The 20,409-nt window shown below is 47.4% G+C and overlaps 1 protein-coding gene across 2 annotated transcripts in view; it reads right to left on the reverse strand.

The window, feature by feature from the left end:
- Positions 1-20,409, reverse strand: part of ABCC8 (ATP binding cassette subfamily C member 8) — a 78,169-nt gene that overhangs the window by 40,576 nt on the left and 17,184 nt on the right. For both annotated transcript variants that reach the window (XM_045039037.1, XM_003993103.6), the window contains exons 7-10: positions 14,507-14,671; positions 11,271-11,426; positions 6,268-6,402; positions 5,771-5,933 (exon numbers count right to left, since the gene is read on the reverse strand). In XM_045039037.1, coding sequence (XP_044894972.1) covers positions 5,771-5,933; positions 6,268-6,402; positions 11,271-11,426; positions 14,507-14,671 — 619 coding nt within the window. The remainder of the gene's footprint in view (positions 1-5,770; positions 5,934-6,267; positions 6,403-11,270; positions 11,427-14,506; positions 14,672-20,409) is intronic.

Genomic DNA, 20,409 nt, shown 5'->3' on the forward strand with positions numbered 1-20,409 from the left:
CAGAAGCTGGAGGAGGAAGGGGGACCAGGTGCGGAGGTCACCTTGTCCTGCAACACTGGCTGCTCTGAGTCGGGGCCTCCACGGAAGAGACAGAAGCAAGACTTGCCAAGAACCGCCAGGCCCTGGCAGGTGCGGGGTGGCCTGAGAATGGGGTTCACCAGCACCATCCTGTCCAGCCCCACAACCCTGTCTGTGGCAGAGTTGGGTTTGGAGATACGTTTTTTGTTTTGCAGGGCATGGTTTGAGGCCGGTTACATCCCTCCCAGGAGGGTCCACCTGACTGTGGTTCAGACCAGCTGGGAAGAAAGAAGACCTTTGACCCCAGAATACTCAAAGAGGCAGCAAACATACCTGTCCTTTACTCAAAGTCTTTCAGTGGCTCTCCTGCTTTGGGAGAAAACCTAGGGGTCTGAACACAGCACACAGGGTCCTGCACGATCTGGTCTTCTTACCCTCTCCTCACCGAATTATGCTCAAGTCTTGAACACACCGTCATCCTTCTCACCTCTAGGCCTTTGTGCCTGGAACATTCTTTTTTTTTTTTTTTTTTTAACGTTTATTTATTTTTGAGACAGAGAGAGACAGAGCATGAACGGGGGAGGGTCAGAGAGAGGGAGACACAGAATCGGAAACAGGTTCCAGGCTCTGAGCTGTCAGCACAGAGCCCGACGCGGGGCTCGAACTCACGGACCGCGAGATCATGACCTGAGCCGAAGTCGGCCGCTTAACCGACTGAGCCACCCAGGCGCCCCGTGCCTGGAACATTCTTCCTCTCATCTGTCTAACCTGTAATCATCCTGACAAAGTTTCCTTGACACCCATGACCTCTAGAGATTAGGTTGGGTAGAACTCTTATGGGCATCTAGAATACCCCTTTCTGTTCCTCTCACAACACGGTTGCACGTCTGGCCTCCCTATCAGCCTGTGAGGAACCTGCAGGCAGGGACCACTATTTCTTCTCAGCACTGCACCCCCATACCTAGCACAGGTCCTGGCACATAGTAGGAGCTCACCAAATATTTATCAGATAAGTGATGAAAGAAACAAAACAAAAGTGGTCCATTTGGAACTGACCCATATCTCTGGCCTCACTGTTCATGGCATGGTCTCTCTCAGGACTGGCAGGGAGAGGATCATGCTTGCCCCCTCTTTAATGCGCAAGGCCTCGGTACAGTCTGACACAGAGAGAAGGCCTTGGGATGGGTGCTGAACAAAGGACAGAATGAACTGGTGGCATGTCTGTTGGTTGACTGGTAGGGCCTAGAACCCCTTTGTCACTCTTGCAAAGCTTGTCCTCAAATTCATGGCCGGGCTGGACATCTAGAATCACCTGCTTCTGCAGGGAAATAAGGATTGAACTGACTTCTCAGGGGAGTGGCCAAAGCACTTACCTCCAGCTTTTCCCCATTTAAGCTTCTACTCACTGAAATCCTGCCCTTCCTCTGAGGTGCAGGTCAAGCCACCTCTCGCGTGAAGCTCTCGTGAACTCCCAGCCCACGGGCTTCCTTCTTCTCTGTTCTCTGCCATTTCCTGGCTGAGGACCTTGGAGAGTCCTCTCACCTTCCTGAGCCTCATGAAAATGGGACTGTGTGGGGCGCCTGGGTGGCTTGGTCGGTTAAGCGTCTGACGTCAGCTCAGGTCATGATCTCACGGTCCGTGAGTTCGAGCCCCGCGTCGGGCTCTGTGCTGACAGCTCAGAGCCTGGAGCCTGTTTCCGATTCTGTGTCTCCCTCTCTCTCTGCCCCTCCCCTGTTCATGCTCTGTCTCTCTCTGTCTCAAATATAAATAAACATTAAAAAAAAAATTAAAAAAAAAAAGAAAAAGAAAATGGGACTGTGGAACCACACACCTCACAAAGCTGTTGTGAGGATTAAGTGCACGTAGGCTCGCTAGGCAGCTAGCACAGAGCAGGTCCATACAGTTCAGTGCTCCCTGCCACTGTTTCATGTACATCAGCACTGACATCTCAGCAGAGTAAAAACTCCTGGAAAATGAGGAGCACAACTTAACTGTCTCTTGCATCCCTCCCAGTGCTTAGCACAGGGCTGGGCTCACTCAACCCCGGCCGAGTGACTTTCATCTCTTTTCCTTCAATTCTGGATTTTGATGGTAGGGAAACTGTAGCCATTTCCTTTTCATTCCCAGCTCGGGGCTCTGATGGCAGGAGCATCAGATAGAGCACCAGAGCTACTCTGACTGCCTGGCATTCGATGACCAGACTGAGAGCCCAGCAGGCAGCACCGAGATGGACACCATCAGAAAACATGACTCTTGGGTTCCTCTTTGGCGCCAGGACCCCATGGCTGGCGCCAGGGACGAGAATGAAAGATGCCCCATTACCTCAAGTCTAATGACCTGTGTCCTGATCCCTGGTGACAGGGAGCAGAAGGCAGGAAGTCCGGGAGGAGGTAAATGAAAACACACTGAAAGCATATACCCACAGCCAGGAGGTGCCCTTCCCACCCTGTCCCCCCACCCCCTCCCCCATCCCGCCCTCCCTGCTGCTGACTAACAAACCCATCCCAGGAAGGGCAAATACCAAGTAAATAGCACTTAGCTTTCAACGCTCTCCCGGAGGGCTCTTCCCTTTCCCTCCCACTGTCCTCTTCCAGGGACCAGCCTGGGATGCTCTGTTTATCCCTCTAGGTCACTGATTCCCGGACAGGTGAGGGACCCTGAACAGAACCCCTGCTTGGCTCCAGAGTCCCTCACTCCTAAGATAGTCATCTCAGCCCCTGACAACATGGCATCTCCTTTCCCCCACGTCCTCCTGGCCCCATGACCTTCACGAAGCCATGGCTTGGCTTCTGAGGGCCCCATGGGACAAAGAACACCTACTAGACAGGTTTTGGCAGGCTAGCCTGGGAACCCAGGCATCGTAAAATGTTGTTGATATGCAATACATCCCAGGTTATAGTGTGGAATGCAGGAATCGAGCATACATCTCCCAGGAGCAAAGTAGTTGGGAGCTGCCCTCAACTATATGACCTGAGGCTGCCCCTAGTTTGCTGCCAGGAATCTTGGGGGCCTAGTGCCATTTTCTTACTGCCTCCCTTCCCTAGCTTGCATCGCAGCAATAGGGAGCCTGCCCTACCCCGCCCTGCTGTGCTGCTGCTGGGAGAAGAAGTCACCTGGCTGTGGCCGGAAATCCTCCTCCACCTCAGCAGCTGTTCCCATTGATGAGATGTCTGGGAGCCAGGTGTCTAATTGGTTATACACAGTGTGGTGTTACTTTTACCACAACCAGGCCCAGGGGCAGGCAGAGCAGGAGGGTGGCAGAGAGGAGGGTGAAGAGGGCCTGGGCTGCAGGGGCTGGTTTCTCTGACCTCTTGAGATGTTCCTTCCCAATTTCTCCTATCCTGTGGAGCACTCAGCCTGAGAGTGCTCAGAGGCCCTGAGCACTGTGTTCAGGGCTGAGGGTAAAGAGGAGAGACCAGTAACCTGCGTGTCTTGGTGAGGAATCCAGGAAGCCACCACTGCCTGCCACGTTCATAGCTGCATTCTGAGAAAAGCAGTTCCTAGCAGGATTTTCTGCAGAAAGATGCCGTGATTGGTGCCACGGATGGTGGATGGTCTGTCACTGTTGACCGTGGTAAGCCACAGGGCACCATGCATGGTCTGGATGGGCACAGGAGAGTGGGACACTTGGGGTGCTCAGTGTAAGCCCTGCCCTGCGAGAAACTTCAGGTTGGGTGCTGGCCACCTGGCCCCACTGGACCCTCTCTCTAGGCAATATGAACACCAGGAACACACAGATGACCCGAGTGGCTATCTTATTTTCCATGACCCTGTCTGGGAGACGTGGCCAGCGCACCCTGCACCACTGGCCCACCACTGGCGACCCCCACAGCTGCGTTTCTTCCTGGCACACCAAAAGAACCAACTTCAACTGGCGGAGGTTGTCAGTAGTGTCCATCTCTCCTAATTTCCTTCTCTGTTTCCCACTCCCATCAAAGCCCATTCTTGGTTGTTTCTCTTCTACTCAGAGAAAATAGCCTGAAATGGTGCCCCACTGTGTCCTAAGTTTTTTTCACCCCCACATCGGTGCCCAGCCCTTTGTGAAAAATAGCACAAGATGCCAAAGAATCTTGTCTGAGCCATGCTTTTAACCTCAGGATTGACCTCAGGAGGACACCCCCTCTGGGCCTCCATTTCTCATCTGTAAAATGGTTTTCCCAAATGGCAGAAAACATTTTCTTTATGTGGGGCTTGAACTCACAACACTGACATCAAGAGTCACTTGCTCTACCCACTGAGCCAGCCAAGTGCCCCTCTACAGATCTATCTTTTAACTCACAAATGTCCTCTTCAGCTATATTAATTCATTTAAGCTTTACACTTGAGTTGTTTTGTTTCCTTTTTGTTTTTTGTTTTTTCTCTCTGGGGGCTTCTACTTAGCCCTTCCTACCATACTGGCTCTTAAACTGGACAGGCCAGGGAACCAGGGTGAGGTATAGCAGCTGATAACTACTTCCATCCCAATTATGCACTTGGGCGGGGGCCACCACCGCAGGGTGGGGCCACAGAGCCACTAGACCAACTGTAAGATCAACTTGGGCCAGGACTCCATCGGTCACCTGATCTCCATAAGCCCTGGCCTGACCTGGGGACCACTGTCCACCAAACTAATTTCGATAACTAAATCTTTAATTTCTAGAAGTCCCTTTGACTCTTTTCCCCCTGATACTTATCTGTTTTACCTTGTGGGTTTTACACCTTCCTTTAGCTCTTTAATAATTTTAAACATACTTACTAACTCTTTCAGACTATTTCGTCATTTCCAGGTTTGAGGAAATAATTTTCCTTTTTTTTTTTTTTCGTACTTGCTGACTCTTACTCTGCTGGTACATTTTTCTCAGGTGGATTTTTGTGTCTTTATTATTAGCTTATTGTTCTACAGGAGCATTTGCCACTAGAGCCCCATGTTCTCTGGAAAGCGGTTTTAATACATATATATGTCTGCTGGGACCCCAAGAGGTTTTTGGTTTTTTTTGTGTTTTTTTTTTTTTACCAGTTTTGGTCTCCCCCCCCCCCCTTTCTCTCTGTTCTGGGCTTGGGGTTTCCTAACCACTTGGTTAATACAGATTCAGTCTCTACATCTGTGAGTATCTTTCTCCTCCTCATACCCCAGGTAGTTAGAAGCTTCCTTGGAGCCGAATCCAGGGCAGGGAAGGGAAGCTCAGTCTGACTTACTTAAAGAAGTCCTCACAGGGGCGCCTGGATGGCTCAGTCGGTTAAGCGTCTGACTTCGGCTCAGGTCACAATCTCACTGTCTGTGGGTTCGAGCCCCGCATCGGGCTCTGTGCTGACTGTTCAGAGCCTGGAGCCTGTTTCAGATTCTTTGTCTCTCTCTCTCTCTCTCTGACCCTCCCCCGTTCATGCTCTGTCTCTCTCTGTCTCAAAAATAAATGTTAAAAAAAAAAAAAAAAAAAGAAGTCCTCACACTCCGGAGAATCCAAAACTGTTGCTATATATTCATTTACTGCAGCCTGCCCATAACAGATCAGCTCAATGGAGCATAAAAGACCTCCTTTGTCTCTGTCATCACTGTGTCTTGAGGGCCAGGACAGTGTCCTGCCCGCAGCAGGCTGTCGATATACATTTGCTGGGCACACGACTGAGGGCACTGTGACTTCCGGGGGCTCTGCTCCAAGCTGGAGGCTCGCCTGGATTGGGTGATGATGATAAAGACTCTAGCTTCGGCCACCTCTGCTCCCTCCCTCGAGCCTGGACACCCAGCACACAGGGCTGGCTGGTGGGGTAGACTCACTGGAAATGGAGGTGTAGACGGCGAAGGCTCTGAGGCTGGTCATCTCCTTCCTGCGGGTCATCTCCACACGCGTGCAGAAGATGTTCTCCCAGGCATACAGCTTGAGCAGCTTGATGCCACGGAGCATCTCATTGGTCTGCTTCAGCCTCTCGTTGGAATACTCCTGCCAGGGGTCACCAAGTCAGAGAGGGGTTTCCTTTGCCCCTGACCCAGCCAAGAGGAAGGAGCCAAGTCAATGCCCTCATCACTTCACAGGCAATGCCCAGCTCCCGAGCCCATGGGGACGCTCCCTTGCTTTCTCCACTCATCCCCTCCCACAGACAATCAAGTAACCTGCTTAAGGTCAACGATAGTGTGGATATATGTGTGTATGGCTGTTTGGTGGCATCTGGGGGAAGAGTGAGGAGCCTCGCTGATGTACAGGGAAAGGGAGCAAGCAGCCGCATGGGGGAAGGATGGGGAAAAGGGGCGCGAGCACCCTGGGGACGCTCACTCACCAGTGTGCTCCGCTGGGCCTGGGAGAGCTTGGTGGCCACAAAGTACTGGACGGGGGCCAGTAGGATGATGACAGCTGCCCCAATTAAGGCACTGACTCCAAGGATGTAGTAGAGGAGAATCACACCCACGACGATCTGAGGGAGGGTCATGGGGGTGAGTTTCCTTTGACCTGGTAGTCGCCCTGGGGGAAGCGGTGTTGGCAACCCCTTTCCCCAGGCCCCTAGAGAGGGACATGCCTTGGTGCCCAGGTTTCCGAGTTGTCCCCAGGGGCCAGAGGAGGAGGTGTGACAAAGCAATTTCAGAAAGAGGTATTAACATGATGGGCTCTCATGCAAGCAGTGGCTTTCTGGGCTGATAACAAACTGCATTTATCTGTAAGCCTGCTGAACCATTAACTCTCTCCAAATCTACCTTCCAGATGGAAGTCTCAGAGCTGAGGTTGCACAATGAGTGTAACAGCACCTTTTGTTCTGTTGGCTGGCTGGCAAGGCTGACGGTTCCCTCACACTGGGGAAAAAGTGACACATGAGCAAAGGAGCACTGCCGTATCCATGCCAGACAAAACTGGTCCAGGGTCTGAGAGTTCAGTTTTCATTCTCAGGCTCCTGGCATCTTTTTTAAAATAAAATATGAACTGTCTTCTATTACACCAATTATTACATATATAAGAAAATGAAAATGATCTCTTAAATTTATGACATCGTGTAGAGTGGTTTTTGGATGAAAATACAAGTTTTTATAATTCTTAGAGGCATATACATTTTATAATCTATAATACATATACACATATGTACATGAAGGCTGGTATCTTTAATGTTTTAGTGAATCTGGCAAGTATTCTCTGAAAAGAGAATTATTCTGGCTTTATGCAAATGACTGCCGACTTCTGAATATTTATGAGAAGTGTAAATTACTCTTGCCAGCCCCTGAAGCATCAAGCTGACAATTTCTCAGGTTGCCTTCAAAGGCAGACAGCTCTAAATTCAGGGATTATTCTAGAGGAACAGATGTGCTGTCTTCCTTAATTGGAAAAAAAAAAAAAAGTCTGCCTGGGTTGGCCTTGCACTCTACACCAAATTGGCACTAAGCTCCTTGCACTACCTCGAGGGCAGAGGTGGGCGGTTTTGTAATTTCTCTTAATCACAGAATGCCTCTTGTATTAGCAGGATCTTAGGGGCTGGTAAGTGACCCCTTTACCACCTGCCTCCCAGTGTTTCACTGATGTTAAATGCTGACACGGGGGTGCAGAGAAGCACGTTGGGAAATAAAGAAACTCCTACTCCTGCCAGGCTCCGCTTCCATCACCCTACCCAAAAATTATCCCTGGCATCCAGTGTTTTCATTAGCTGTCCTCAGATGGAGGCAATCAGGGCATATTGTTCAGCGGCTTGGGTAGAGCCAGACACCAAGGAAGCTCCAAGAGCACTCCCAGAGTCACCACCATGGCACCTGCTGGGGGTCGGTGCCTGAACCCCCACCACGTCCAAGTGCTGGCAGCTGCTGGAACAAGACCTGGAGACACAGCTGCTGCTGATGCCAGGCTCTTCCTCCTCCTCCACCCACCCCTTGTCATGCTCCCTAAATTCTTCTGTCCACTCTTCTATTCTGAGGGGTCTGAGTGGACCTTACAGGAGAATATATCAGAAAGCAGCGATTCTGAGTACGCAAAGCAAGTGTGGGGAATACAAGGGCTACGTTAGCTCCTATTTACAAGTTAGGAAAGTGATCTAGTATAATAGTGGGGAGATCATTGTCCCCGGAGTCTGCAAGCCTGAGTTTGAATGCAGTCTCAGCACTTAGCTGTGCAGTCTTAGGCAAGTTACTTAACCTCTCTGAGTTTCAGCTTCTTCATCCTTACCATGGTGATTTTAATGCCCACTTAGCAGGACTTCTGTGAATATTAAATGAATATATATGGTAAGCACCTAGAATAATACCTGGCCCATAGAGATCAAACCAGGCAGCAACCCTTTTCTTAAACAAACAAACAAACAAACAGGCCTCATGGGAACTCTGTCACTAGGGAAGCAGGAAAGGAGATACTTGGGTATATGGCACAGCTACCGGCTCACTGTGTGCCCCACCCCTCCAGTGCCCATGGGATGAGGAATCAAAGAAGTCCCCACTATCGCTGAGTTCCTTAACACGGCATCCAAGAGCTTCAGGGGGCCAGTCCAGCCCCTGAAATCGTAGGCAAAATGTGTGAACGCACATTTGTTTTTCTGAGAAGCTTTTATTAGACTGTCAAAAGTATGTGAAGGTCAGAGGTTGCCTAGGGCTGGGGGAGGGGATGAGAAGTGACCACCAATGGGTACGGGTTTCCCTTTGGGGTGATGAAAGTGTTCTAAAAGTGTGACAATGCTAGGGGCGCCTGGGTGGCTCAGTCGGGTAAGCCACCGACTCTTGATTTCCGCTCAGGTCATGACCTCACCATTCGTGAGTTTGAGCCCTGTGTGGGGCTCTGCACTGACAGTGGGGAGCTTCCTTGGGATTCTCTCTCTCCCTCTCTCTGCCCCTCCCTGGCTCACTCTCTCTCTCTCTCTCTCTCAACATAAACAAACATTAAGCAAAAATAAATAAATAAACTTAATAAAATTGTAATGATGGTCGCACAACTCTGAATATGCTAAAACTCACCGAATCATACACTTTAAATGGGTGAATTATATCTTAATGAAGCTTTTATCAAAAAAAGTATATGTGACCAAACAAGATTACAAATCAAGGAGAGTTCCCGGGGATAAAGGAGTGGGGTTCCTGAGCTAGTCTCAGTATTTCCAAAGGCGACCCAGGCTGCACACGAGATCCTGGCTAGGTTGAAAGGATTGGATCAACTCCACATGGGAACACTGGGTCTTGAGGGCTGGTTAAAGCTCTAAGTGGCCAAGGTATAGCCAGCCTTTAAGGAATTAAAAGTGGAAAACCAAATGATACGTCATGATAAATAAACAAAGGTAAGTAGTGGAGATAAAAACTACCACCCCCTGGGTGTTGGGAGGGTTAACTGCATAAGTGACAGAGGCTGGGGCAGGCAAGGATTATTTTTTCTTTTAATTTTTTTAATGTTTATTTATTCTTGAGAGAGAGAGAGAGAGAGAGAGAGTGCACAAGCAGGGGGAAGGGCAGAGAGAGAGAGACACACACACAGAATTGGAAGCAGGCTCCAGGCTCCAACCTGTCAGCACAGAGCCCGATGTGGGGCTCAAACCCATGAACAGTGAGTTCATGACCTGAGCTGAATGAAGTTGGATGCTTAACTGACTGAGCCACCCAGGTGCCCCTGGGGTAAGGGTTATTAGTATTAGCATTGTTAGCAATGATATATGTGCAATAAACGTTATAAATAGTAGTAATGATAATCTGGTGGACAAATGAAATCTTAATGAAGATTTTGGTGGACAAAATCTTTCAAAAGAGGTTGTTTAAGGGGACATAATAGAAAGTGTTCTTGTGGATAAAAGACTGGTAACTATATTAGATGAACTCTCCAGGCCCTTCTATGGCTTCTTTTTTTAAAAAAGTTTACTTATTTATTTTGAGAGAGAGAGAGAGAGAGAGAGAGAGAGAGAGAGAGAGAACTCTCATGAGTGGGGGAGGGGCAGAGAGGGTGGGAGAGAGAGAATCCCAAACAAACTCTGCACTGTTAGCATGGAGCCCGACATGGGGCTCTACCTCATGAATTGTGAGATCAGGACCTGAGCTGGAATTGAGAGTAGGACACTTAACCAACTGAACTACCCAGGTGCCCCTTTCTATAGCTTCTGTAGTCACCAGTCCATCTTGGTAGAGCTGGGGGGAGGACGGTGGTCTAGACATGGATAAGTGGTAATGGGGGATGGCATACAGGGCTGTTCCCATAAAAAGGACCATCAGATTCCCTGTCCTACGTCCCCATCAAGATGCCTAGCTGACTCTCTGTTCTATTTTCCTTTAAAGTCTTTCAAATATAAGTTTTACAGGTAAGAAGGACCAATAAAAATCACTGAGATAAAGTTTTGTGGAATCTGCGTCCTAAGAAGCAATCGATTCTGAACTGGTAAAGTCCTCACTCAAACCAAAGTCTGCAATTTCCAGGGATCTGATATTTACTTAGTGACTGCTCTGGGCCGGGCACTCTGCTTGGTGCTTTACTTACATCGTCTAATTGACTCGTCATAGCAACACCAGAGGGTAGGAATCATCCCCTTTTCATAAATGAGGAAATTGAGGCTCAGACAGGTTAAGTATTTGAATCTGGTTTCACCAAAGTCCAGGCACTTTCCTCTATACCAGGCAGCCTCTGTGGAGCCTGCAGGGGTTCTGGGATTCACCAGAGTGAAGCCAAGTCCATGGTCAAAGCTCCGGATGAGAGACAGAGCAGACCAGACCAGGAGTCAGGAAAACCACGCCAAGGATTCTCCTGCTATCGCTGGGGGAGAATGCACCTCCTTCAGAACCATCCCCAAAGGTTGTTTGGCTTTAGAAATAATCATGTTTTTGATCTTCAAGAACAACACTTGCTTACTTGAGAATTTAGAAATGCATAAAGAAAATAAAAGTCACTTGTAACCCCACCATGTGGCCTTCTAGTTCTTTTTTCTGGGTGAGTGTGTGCCAATGTGCACACGTACATGTATTTCAATTTAGCGTGAAGCTCACTGCATGTACTATTTTGTAACCTTTTTGGCTTAAACATCCATCATGAACGCTTTTCAGTGTGATTAAGTACTTTGTTGTAACATAACTTTTAATGTCTGCAAAAATGTTCCACATATGATTATCCCATACTTTTTTTTTTTAAGGTTGGCTGCTTTTTGAGAGCCTAAATGACAAGAGAGATAGCTAGACTGTTTAGAGTGTGAGCGAGTATTGGAAGCCAGGGCTACACACCATGGAGACCCCAAGGGTGTGGAAGGTGCAGGCAAACATGGAATGGAAGATGGTGAGCCCCTAGTCACTGGGCATGTACCAGCAGATTCTGACTCTGTGCCCCCCACCCCCACCCCAGACACACATCCCTTACCTGTACTGGCATGGCCCAAAGGTTTGGGCACAGGAAGAAAAACCACATGAGCTGGTTGGTGTCGATGGCAACCAGGTTGCAGATCTGCCCGGCTGTCATGTCCCCCATGGACAGGTTGGAGGTGGACAGGTGCATAATTTTATTGTAAATCTTGGTCTGGAAATGAGAGCAGAGTATTTCACATTTGTCATCATCATCATTCTAATCCGTCTCCCAGATGCCATGTGTCTACAATATGCCAGTGCCTTCTCAGACATTCCTCCACGGGGCCCCAGAGCAGCTTTGTAAGGGGGCACTGCATTAGTGGTTCCAATTTTACAAATGAGGTAACTGAGGCTCAGAGAGGCAAAGGCCTTTGATTACAGAACAAGCAATTCAGAAAGGCAGCATTCACATGAGGAATCCTCGCCAGCATGGCAAGCTACTTCCCCAGCAAAGCAAGACCTCTCCCTTGGGGACAGGACTTAATTAGCTCTTAAATCTTAAAAGTGATCTTCGTGTCCTGTTGTATTCTTGGTTTGCCAGAGGCCAGTGGAGAACACACTTCATAAAAATGATAAAGTGGGGCAGCTGTCTGTTTTAATGTGGCTGTCTTCAACCAGGGGAGGGGTATGTTTGGAGGCTGTGTCTTGTCTTAACTGAGCCTTGAAACAAAACAAGGGATCTGCTTGGGAAGGTCTTTCGTGAGACATGACATACAAGTATCGATCAGCCCCACCACCATGGGAGTCCTGCCCCCAGAGGACCTTGTTCTGTCTCCTCAGGGCAGATGGGGAGCAGCCATGGAAATGGCTCCCTGTGGGCTCTGATCCTAAAAGCTCTGTGTGCAGAGTGATCGTGCCTCCTAGAAACATGGCAATTTTCAAGTTATGTGCTCTTAAACAAGGAGAAATGCATTTCTGTCTTCAACGTCCTAGGGATGCCTCCTCTTAAATGAAATTCTATTGTGCATTCTGTTGTCAGGTGGACTCCCAGTCCTAAATCCATCTTTTGTGAAACCCAAGCTTTCTTGTGGATCAGGTCTGCTTAAAGCATGAACCTATCATATGTCTTTTTTGAGTTTATATACACCATGGGTACAGTTTAAAATAATGGCAATGACATTTTTGGACAGATCTAGGCACGGCCCAGGTTATGTGAAATCAGTCTTCAAAGAATAATAGTAAATTTAGTTTTAGTGAAGTAGGAACATAGAGTAATCTATCAAATAAAGCATTATTAAGTAAAGACTAGGATACACAGAAACCCACAATTGACTGATAGCTGGTTTACGTCCACAAATTACATATATAATACAAGCATGGGGCTTAATAACTTTTCATTCAAGAACTGTCATTCTTCTCAAACCCATGAAGACGTAGACCTTTATCTACAATTTTATGTAAATCTCTGAAAAAAAGGTTTGTTCTTCTAATTTGTTTTATAATTAATACCAGCAGTTTCTTTTTGTGGCATATGAATTTATCTCTCCTGGATTCAGACAGTTTGATAAGAACAATTACATGCTAATCCATTTAAAAACCATATTTGGCTCTTTTAGCGTAATTGGAAAATACTGGGCTAGTGTGTAATTTATGACCTACAAGTAGAAAGATTTAATTACAAAACTGACTACAAAATTGGCTGTTGTCTATGGTGGTATGTGCCTGCCAGTCAACGGAAGAGTCTGTGCAGAGGCTGGGATTTTCAGACAGGTTTTCTGAACTGAGAAATAACTTTGTTCTTCCTAGCTTTGAGCCCCTGTGAATCTCAGAGGGTCTTGTATTTTCCTGGGCTCTTTCCACCACTCTCACATGATGAGGAAATGATTCTGTTTTCTCAGTGAAAAACCACTGGGGATGGGCAGCGTTGTCATGTACAGATGCACAATCTGAGCACAACTCCAGGGGGCACCATTCACATGGCCTGTACTAAGATAACCAGAGTTTGGACTCTGACAGGATCCCCAGCCCAGGTCATATACCCTTCTCCTCTCAGTCCCTTTTCTGCAAAGCCTCTGATCCTGGCTCCCAAGGACCAGTCAATGTTAATAATGAAATGAGAAATATTTCTGTCTTGAAGTGTGATGTGGCTTTGGGATGTAGTCACAACTTCTGAGTGTTCTACTGACTTCATGGGAATTTCTGGGTATGGCAGAATCTGCTAGTTGTCTCCCAATATCCATTCTCTCTTTTCACGAGAGACCCATTCTTCTCTTTTCAAGAGAAGAATTTCTAGCAGGGCACATATGGCTGTCAGGAACAAAGACCACACTTTCTAGCCTCTCTAGGTGTGGCCACGTGGCCAATTTCTCATCGATGGGGTGAAGAAGGACATGTGTAGCTTCTGCATTATGATTTTAAAAGAAGGCAGCATTCCCTCCTTTTGTCCCATCTTTCTTCTCTTGCTGGTTTAAGTGTAGGCCCAGCATTGGCAATGTCAACAGTCATCTGAAGCCATGGAGCAGAAGGCACATGAGCAGGCTGGCAGCCTTACAGAAGGAGCCAGGGTCTCTGACAAGTGTGCAGCTGCCACAGCAGCCCTGACTGTGTGTGGAAAACAAACTTTTGTCCTACTTAAACCACCATCTCACTGGGTCTCCCCATTCCAATGGCTGAACCAAAATTCTAAAGAGAATACTAGGGCTTGGACAACTCTCGTCACTGCCTTGCCTAAAAGTGCCCTGAATCCTTCCTGATTTTGATCACCCTTTAAACCCACTCTGAGAAGGAAACCACAGGGGGAAGGAAGAAGGACCTAGATCCAAGGGACTAGGTCCAAGGCTTAAGAGTTCAAATAAATGTTGCTGGGCCAAGATTTAAGAGCTCAAATAGACATTAGAGACTTTCTAGTCCCAGTAAGTCAAGCTCATTTATTTTTTTTTGCACCCAGAGAAGACTGGTAGCAGACCCCTGGGACAGAATCTGGGGAAGGAGTCTGACGCTGCATGTGCATTCAGCAGGAAAGAATGTGGTGACCCATTAGTGACATCTGTCCCATTCTAGGCCAAGCAGGTGACATCACAGACCTCGTGCAAGGCAGAACCAGGGCTAGAACTATTGCACTCCCTGAGTCCAGCCCAAGGCACTTTCCACTCTTCCTACACCTCTTTGTCAATGGTTATTGTTTCAAAGCACTGTTAAAGGGCAACAAAAAGATAAACTCACACCGGAATTATTCTTAAGTGCCCATGAGGATGAATAACGCGGTTCTTACTGCTAAGTGAAAACATAATTAGCCTGTATTGCAAAAGGTACCTGTATTGCTCCTCTCAAGTTAATTCCAGTTTCGATGGCGACATAGTAGGATGCTTGCAGAAATGTTCTTTGCAGTAGGAGGGCAAGGAACAGAAGCACGGCCAAGACGTAGGCATTAGCAAGGAACTCTTGGGATGAGACAAAGTAAACCCCGAGAAATTGCGTCTGAAAGAGAATTCAGAGGTGGCTGTCGTTGCTAGCAAAATGACCGCCGTTAGCACCTGTTACTGTGCCACAGTGGCCATTATTATAAGACCCTCCATGCTTGCAAAGCTTTATGCAGCTGTTTATGAGGGAAATTCGACTAATAAATCCAACTAAACATTCTTCTAGCCACAGGAAGGGGTGCCTATCCCCTCTTTATCATCCTACTTAGGAGAACAGAATGTGGCCCAGTTCTAACCTCATGCCCATAAATATGACTCTCAGCTTTGTGGCCACTGGGCCCAGGGGAGATCACTCTGAATGGAACAAGAATAAATAGAGCAAATCACAGAGCAGCCAAAACCAGAACTGCCTGAACAAATCTCACAACGTGTGTTCTCTGCTACAAAAAAACTAGAATGAGCTAAGGTCCTGTCCTACACTCACCGACAGCCTGCCCTGTAGAAATTTCTGGGGAAGAAAGACCAATGGGAAAACTGTAGTGCTCCCAGGCGAGATGGGAAGTCATCACATATAATACGCTGGAGAAGATTTTAGAAGCCCCTGAGCCTCATGGGGTCCTGGGATGTCCTTTTAAATTGAAGGTCCTCTTGCTGCACCTCTAGCAAGATCTCAGATGATAAGCACTGGGAAAAACCAAACATTTTGACTCTGTTGCTAAAGATACCAGGAAACAACAGCATGCCTGTTTCCAAATTCAGCATCAATAACTCCCAGGAAAACTTTGATCCTGATTAAACCTTTGCTCCCCAGCAGAACCACATCAATGTTTCCATGAAGACAGCACTCTCTCCCCTTTCTGAGACTCTGCCCTGAACTCCAAAAGCCATTTGAAAGGGGATAGGAGCTGCTGCAGGCTAAAGGGTGGTGGGAACATAGTGATGAGAAGGAGGCTGAGGGCATGTCTATGGCCAGGATCAGGTCCAAGGGGTCAGAACTCTAAAAGGAGTCTTTTTCCTAGAGTCAGAAATTCCTGGATCTCGGATACAGGGCTATCGAATGGTAGTAGAAAAGATCTGGGCCTTCTAAACCAGCCCTGCTTCATGGAGCTTACGTCTGTCATCTCCCCCTGGATCTGTGGGAAAGGAGGCTTTTCACAGACACAGAGAGAGGAAGCAGGAAGTAGACACAGAGAGACCACTGAGGTCTCATAGAGGAAGGCCCTACCAAGGCCTGAACCCCTGATTCTGTCTCATTTGTCAAAGAACCAGAGGGAAAGGCAGAAGGAGAAAAGAGAGGGTAGAGGGTGGGGGTGGGCTGGAGGCAGCAAAATGGACCTTAAAATTAGGCTGCAAGGGTTGAGACCCATATCCTACAGGCAGGATACAATATTTATCAGGTACAGAACTCCATTCTCATAATACACTAATGAGAAGAATGCCATTATGAGCCTAATTTTATACATGAGGCAATGGTGTCTCAGCATGGCTATGTGGCTGGTTCAAGGTCACATGCTGATAAGGGACAATATGTGAACATGAACCTGTGTGATGCCAAAACTACAACCCTAGATGTACTACCAAAGCCTTATCCAGCCTTTTGACCTTGAGTCTCCCATTGTCAGCTACAAGCTTATGACTTGTGGGGGACAGAAACATGGCCACTTGGCTGGTTCTCAGTCAAAAAACAAGGCACGTGGGTTTGGGAAAGCCTGGTCCTATCCAACACATTTTGGAATTCTTAGGTTCTATCATCTTCTGCAGAGACCCAGCTCTGGAGAATGGAGCCCATTATGTTAAAGCAACAAAGCACATCATGGGAATTTACCCCAAAGGAAATAATTTCACACCAGGAAATAGCTGTATGTGAAAAAAGTATTCTATCTCTGGATTACAGCAAGGGGAGAGTCTGAAAAGCCATGTAAATGTCCAACCATAGAGAATGGTTAGGTATGGTATGATGCTCGTGGGAATACCACACACTCAAGAACACTGATCATCACAAAAGCTCTCAAGCAGCAAGGACTGCCATGCATGTGCTATGTCACAATGATCAGAAAACACACAGGCTGGAGAATGAGGACTAGAAAAGTCAAGTGATCACGTATGTTGGTGAGAGTACGGGTGGCATTTGTTAAATACACTCATCATTGTTTTCACATTTCTAACAAAACAACAAATTCTTTCTTTGCAGCTTTAAAGGCAAAACCTTGACCCCTTCCCCCCATAACACACACACACCACAGGGTCAGAAACTATATTTCTTTGGATCAAGAATTTTGTGGCCTATTAAAATGAAAATCTTCCTGTAGGTATAAGTCATTAGGACATTATTGATCTCTCTTCAAAGAGAGACATAAAAGATGTGGAGCCCAGAATAGGTAAGTTTTTATTAAGAAGTGGGAACTAAACTAGCCAAAGAGACCTGAGGTACTACTACCCAAGGAAGGCAGGCATTGGGGAGGTTTAAATGGGTATGAGGGCACTGACATTGCCCAGCACCTTGAAGGCTAGAGAGGAAAGGCCAAGGACCTGCAACATGACATCTGGCGGGAGTTAAATGCTTCAGAAGATCAGATACCCTCGTCCCACATTTTCACAAGCTCTCAGGGAAAGAAACTGTGTTTGTTTCCGGGGGTGATCAATACATATTTTAAATCAATCAATGTATATGCTCTTCCTTCCCATCTACTTTTTATAGAAGTTATACATTTCCCATTTTTAAGTGTTTATTTTTGAGAGAGACAGAGAGGAAAGAGTGTGAGTGGGAGAGGGGCAGAGAGAGAGGGAGATGGAATCCAGAGCAGGCTCCAGGCTCTGAGCTGTCAGCACAGAGCCCGATGTGGGGCTCGAACTCACAAACCGCAAGATCGTGACCTGAGCTGAAGTTGGAAGCTCAACAAACACCCAGGCGCCCCTGCATTTCTCCATTTTGCAGTTCAGCTGGGTTCATTGCACAGGTAGGACTAGAACCTAGGACCCTTGACTCTATAGTTCTGACCCTCATTATCCTTGTCTGGCCAGAGATATGACTGGAAATCCCTCCTTCCCTTGTTCTCTAGAGCTTAATGGAGAGGGATCACATGGGCTTTTGCTTCTTATTTTGGCGGGAACCAGAAGATGCATTGCCCATAGGTCCCAGCCCTGGAAGACCCTGGGTGAAAACAATGACAACTATCTTTGAACACTCATGGACCAATGTACCCAACCATCCATATATAACCAGTTATCATGGTGGTTTAGAGCCTGGATTTAGAGGTTAGCCACATCTGAGTTTGAGTCCTAGATCATTATATATTAGCCACTGTGTCTTTATGTAAGTTCTTCAAACTCTCTGAGCCTCAGTTTCCTCACTGTAAAATGAGGCCATTAAGGGTTTCTACTCAGAGTTGTTGTGAGAATTTAACGTAACAATGCAGCTAAAAATATCTAGTAAGCATAAGCACTCAATATGTGGCAACTTCTATATGATTCCCTGAAGAATCATTTCTCCTGTGCCTCCTGAATGTCAGGCATAGAGCTGGGTGTTGGGCACCCGGAGGTCAGATAATGCAGTTCTTGTCGTAGGGGACTCAGGGTCAAGTTGGGAAAGAGACAAGGGGTTTTTGATGGTGCAAGCCCCGGATGTTATGGGAGCACAGAGGAGGGGAATCTAACCCTATTAGAGGAAGTCTTCCTGGAGGAGGTGACATCTGAGCTGAGTCTTGGTGGCTGAGAGGGGTTAGTGAGAGGAAGGGAGTCCTGCCAGGCCAGAGCAGCTGCATGGGCATTGCCATGAAGAGACCAGCCCATGCACTGACATCACAAAGTCACAGAAATGCATATAAATTTACACAGTCACCCACAACAATAGCTACAAATACGTGTACTCAAATAGGGACACAGACACACATGGAAAGAGATAAACCAAGAGACACAGGACAAATAGAAGGACATACATACAGAATCATAAACAGTTTCCAGGAGAACTCATTCAGAAACACACGTACACTCACAAACTTACACACGTTTCCCCTCTGAGGTTAGAGGCTGTTTGAAGCTTTGGCCCTCAGATCAAACCCAGACTGTTCTTTCTCTGCTCAACTAATGGCCTAGGGCAGCGCTGGCAGGTTTCAGATGCTGGCAGTTCATTATGAATCCAGTTCCCTTGCCCTGCAGCCAGATCAGTGGCATCCACAGCAGGTGACAGATTGTGGGTGGGGATTAGGTGGGAGAGGAGGCAGTAGAGGGGGAGGTCATGGGCTGCTCCCAGCCAGGGTCCCAGCTTTCCCCAGGGTGTGGCAGACGGGGCAGGAGTGTGGAATTAAAGAAGAGATAATGTTTGTCCTCACAGATGCCAAGGGCGGTGTGATTCCTGCCAACTGTGAGTGTCCCGGAAAGGGAAGGGAGGACAGGGCAGCCACTGACAATGATGTAAACAGTCGTGTCCGGCTGTGCAGACTACAGCAGCGTGGATCGAGGCTGAGTGGAAAGAAGGGCTTTCTCACAGAGAGGGTTGTTAAGTGCTGGCACACGTAGCTAGAGAGCTTCTGTCCTTGTAGGTTCATAAAGACCAGAACAGCACCTGTCTCTCTGAGTTAGAGCCATTGGGAGGCAGGGGGATGAACCGAATGACCTCAATAAATGACCCCTCTGCCCCATTTTCTGGGTCCAGAAGCCCAAATGAGAATTAAGCCATATCCCAGGCAACCACACGGTTGAGGATTCTTTGCTGCTGACACTGGAGACTATATTTACTTTCACCTCTTGTTTCAGTGTCTGTAATTTGCTGATTGTATTTGGGCTGCAGGGAACAAATATTAAATCTGATAAGGCCTGCAGCCACTGAGGCAGAGCCATCTGTCTCAGGGATTTATGTACTGACGAGTAACCAGGACAAGAGCATTCCAACGAGAGGGCGGTAAATCCCAGGGTTGGTATACAAATAAAGAGAAAAGAGACCGCAAAGCTAACGTTCAGATGAGCTAAAATTCTAAGTGCTGTTCTTACTACCTCTCTGGCACATCCTGCCTCAGAGCTCTCTCACCAGCAGAAGCCCACCAGAGCTTTGGGAAACACAGGAAGAAGACAACAATGTGGACAAGCTGACAAGGGCTCTGGCCTGTGACACGCCGCCCCCCCCCCCCCAATAGTAACAACAGGCCCTGTTGCTACAGGGTTATCAATGTAGAGTATTCTGGAGTCATCTATGGTCAGACTAGAACTGAAGGTAACACTCTTGTAGACAAGAGGAGATGGCCCTTCCTCTCTCTTTTGGGGCCAAGTACAGCTCAGAGGCTCAAAAGCCATCAAGGTCTAAATAAGCAAGAAGAGTCCTTACATTTGTGTTGAACTAGAAATCTGCCCATCTTAGCCTGGCCAACTCATACTCATATGTCAAGGCCCCATTCAAATACTAGCTCCTTTATGAAGCTATCCATGACTACTGGCTGAGTTAGTCACTCCCTCTTCCTACAGTTCCCTGTATACACCCCCTCATAGTAGGGGATATATACTATGGAGTGAAAGAGACTTGGGTTCAGATTCCAACTCTGTCGCTAAGTAACCGAGAAACACTAAAGAAAGTTACCTAACCTCTCCACACCTGAAGTCCCTCATCTGTAAAATGGGGATAAAAATACCTACTTTGTAAGTTATATGGTATGTGAATGATATCTCAATAAAGCTGTTACCAAAAAAAAAAAAAATTTACCCTAAAAGGTTGTGTTAGGCATGAGATGTGACAACACATGCATAATTCCCACAAGCAGCCGCGCAGGAGTTAAGTGGTCAGGACGTGGTTGTCAGTATTGTGAATGG

This window comes from Felis catus, chromosome D1 (assembly GCF_018350175.1).
Source record: "Felis catus isolate Fca126 chromosome D1, F.catus_Fca126_mat1.0, whole genome shotgun sequence".
NCBI lineage: Eukaryota > Metazoa > Chordata > Mammalia > Carnivora > Felidae > Felis > Felis catus.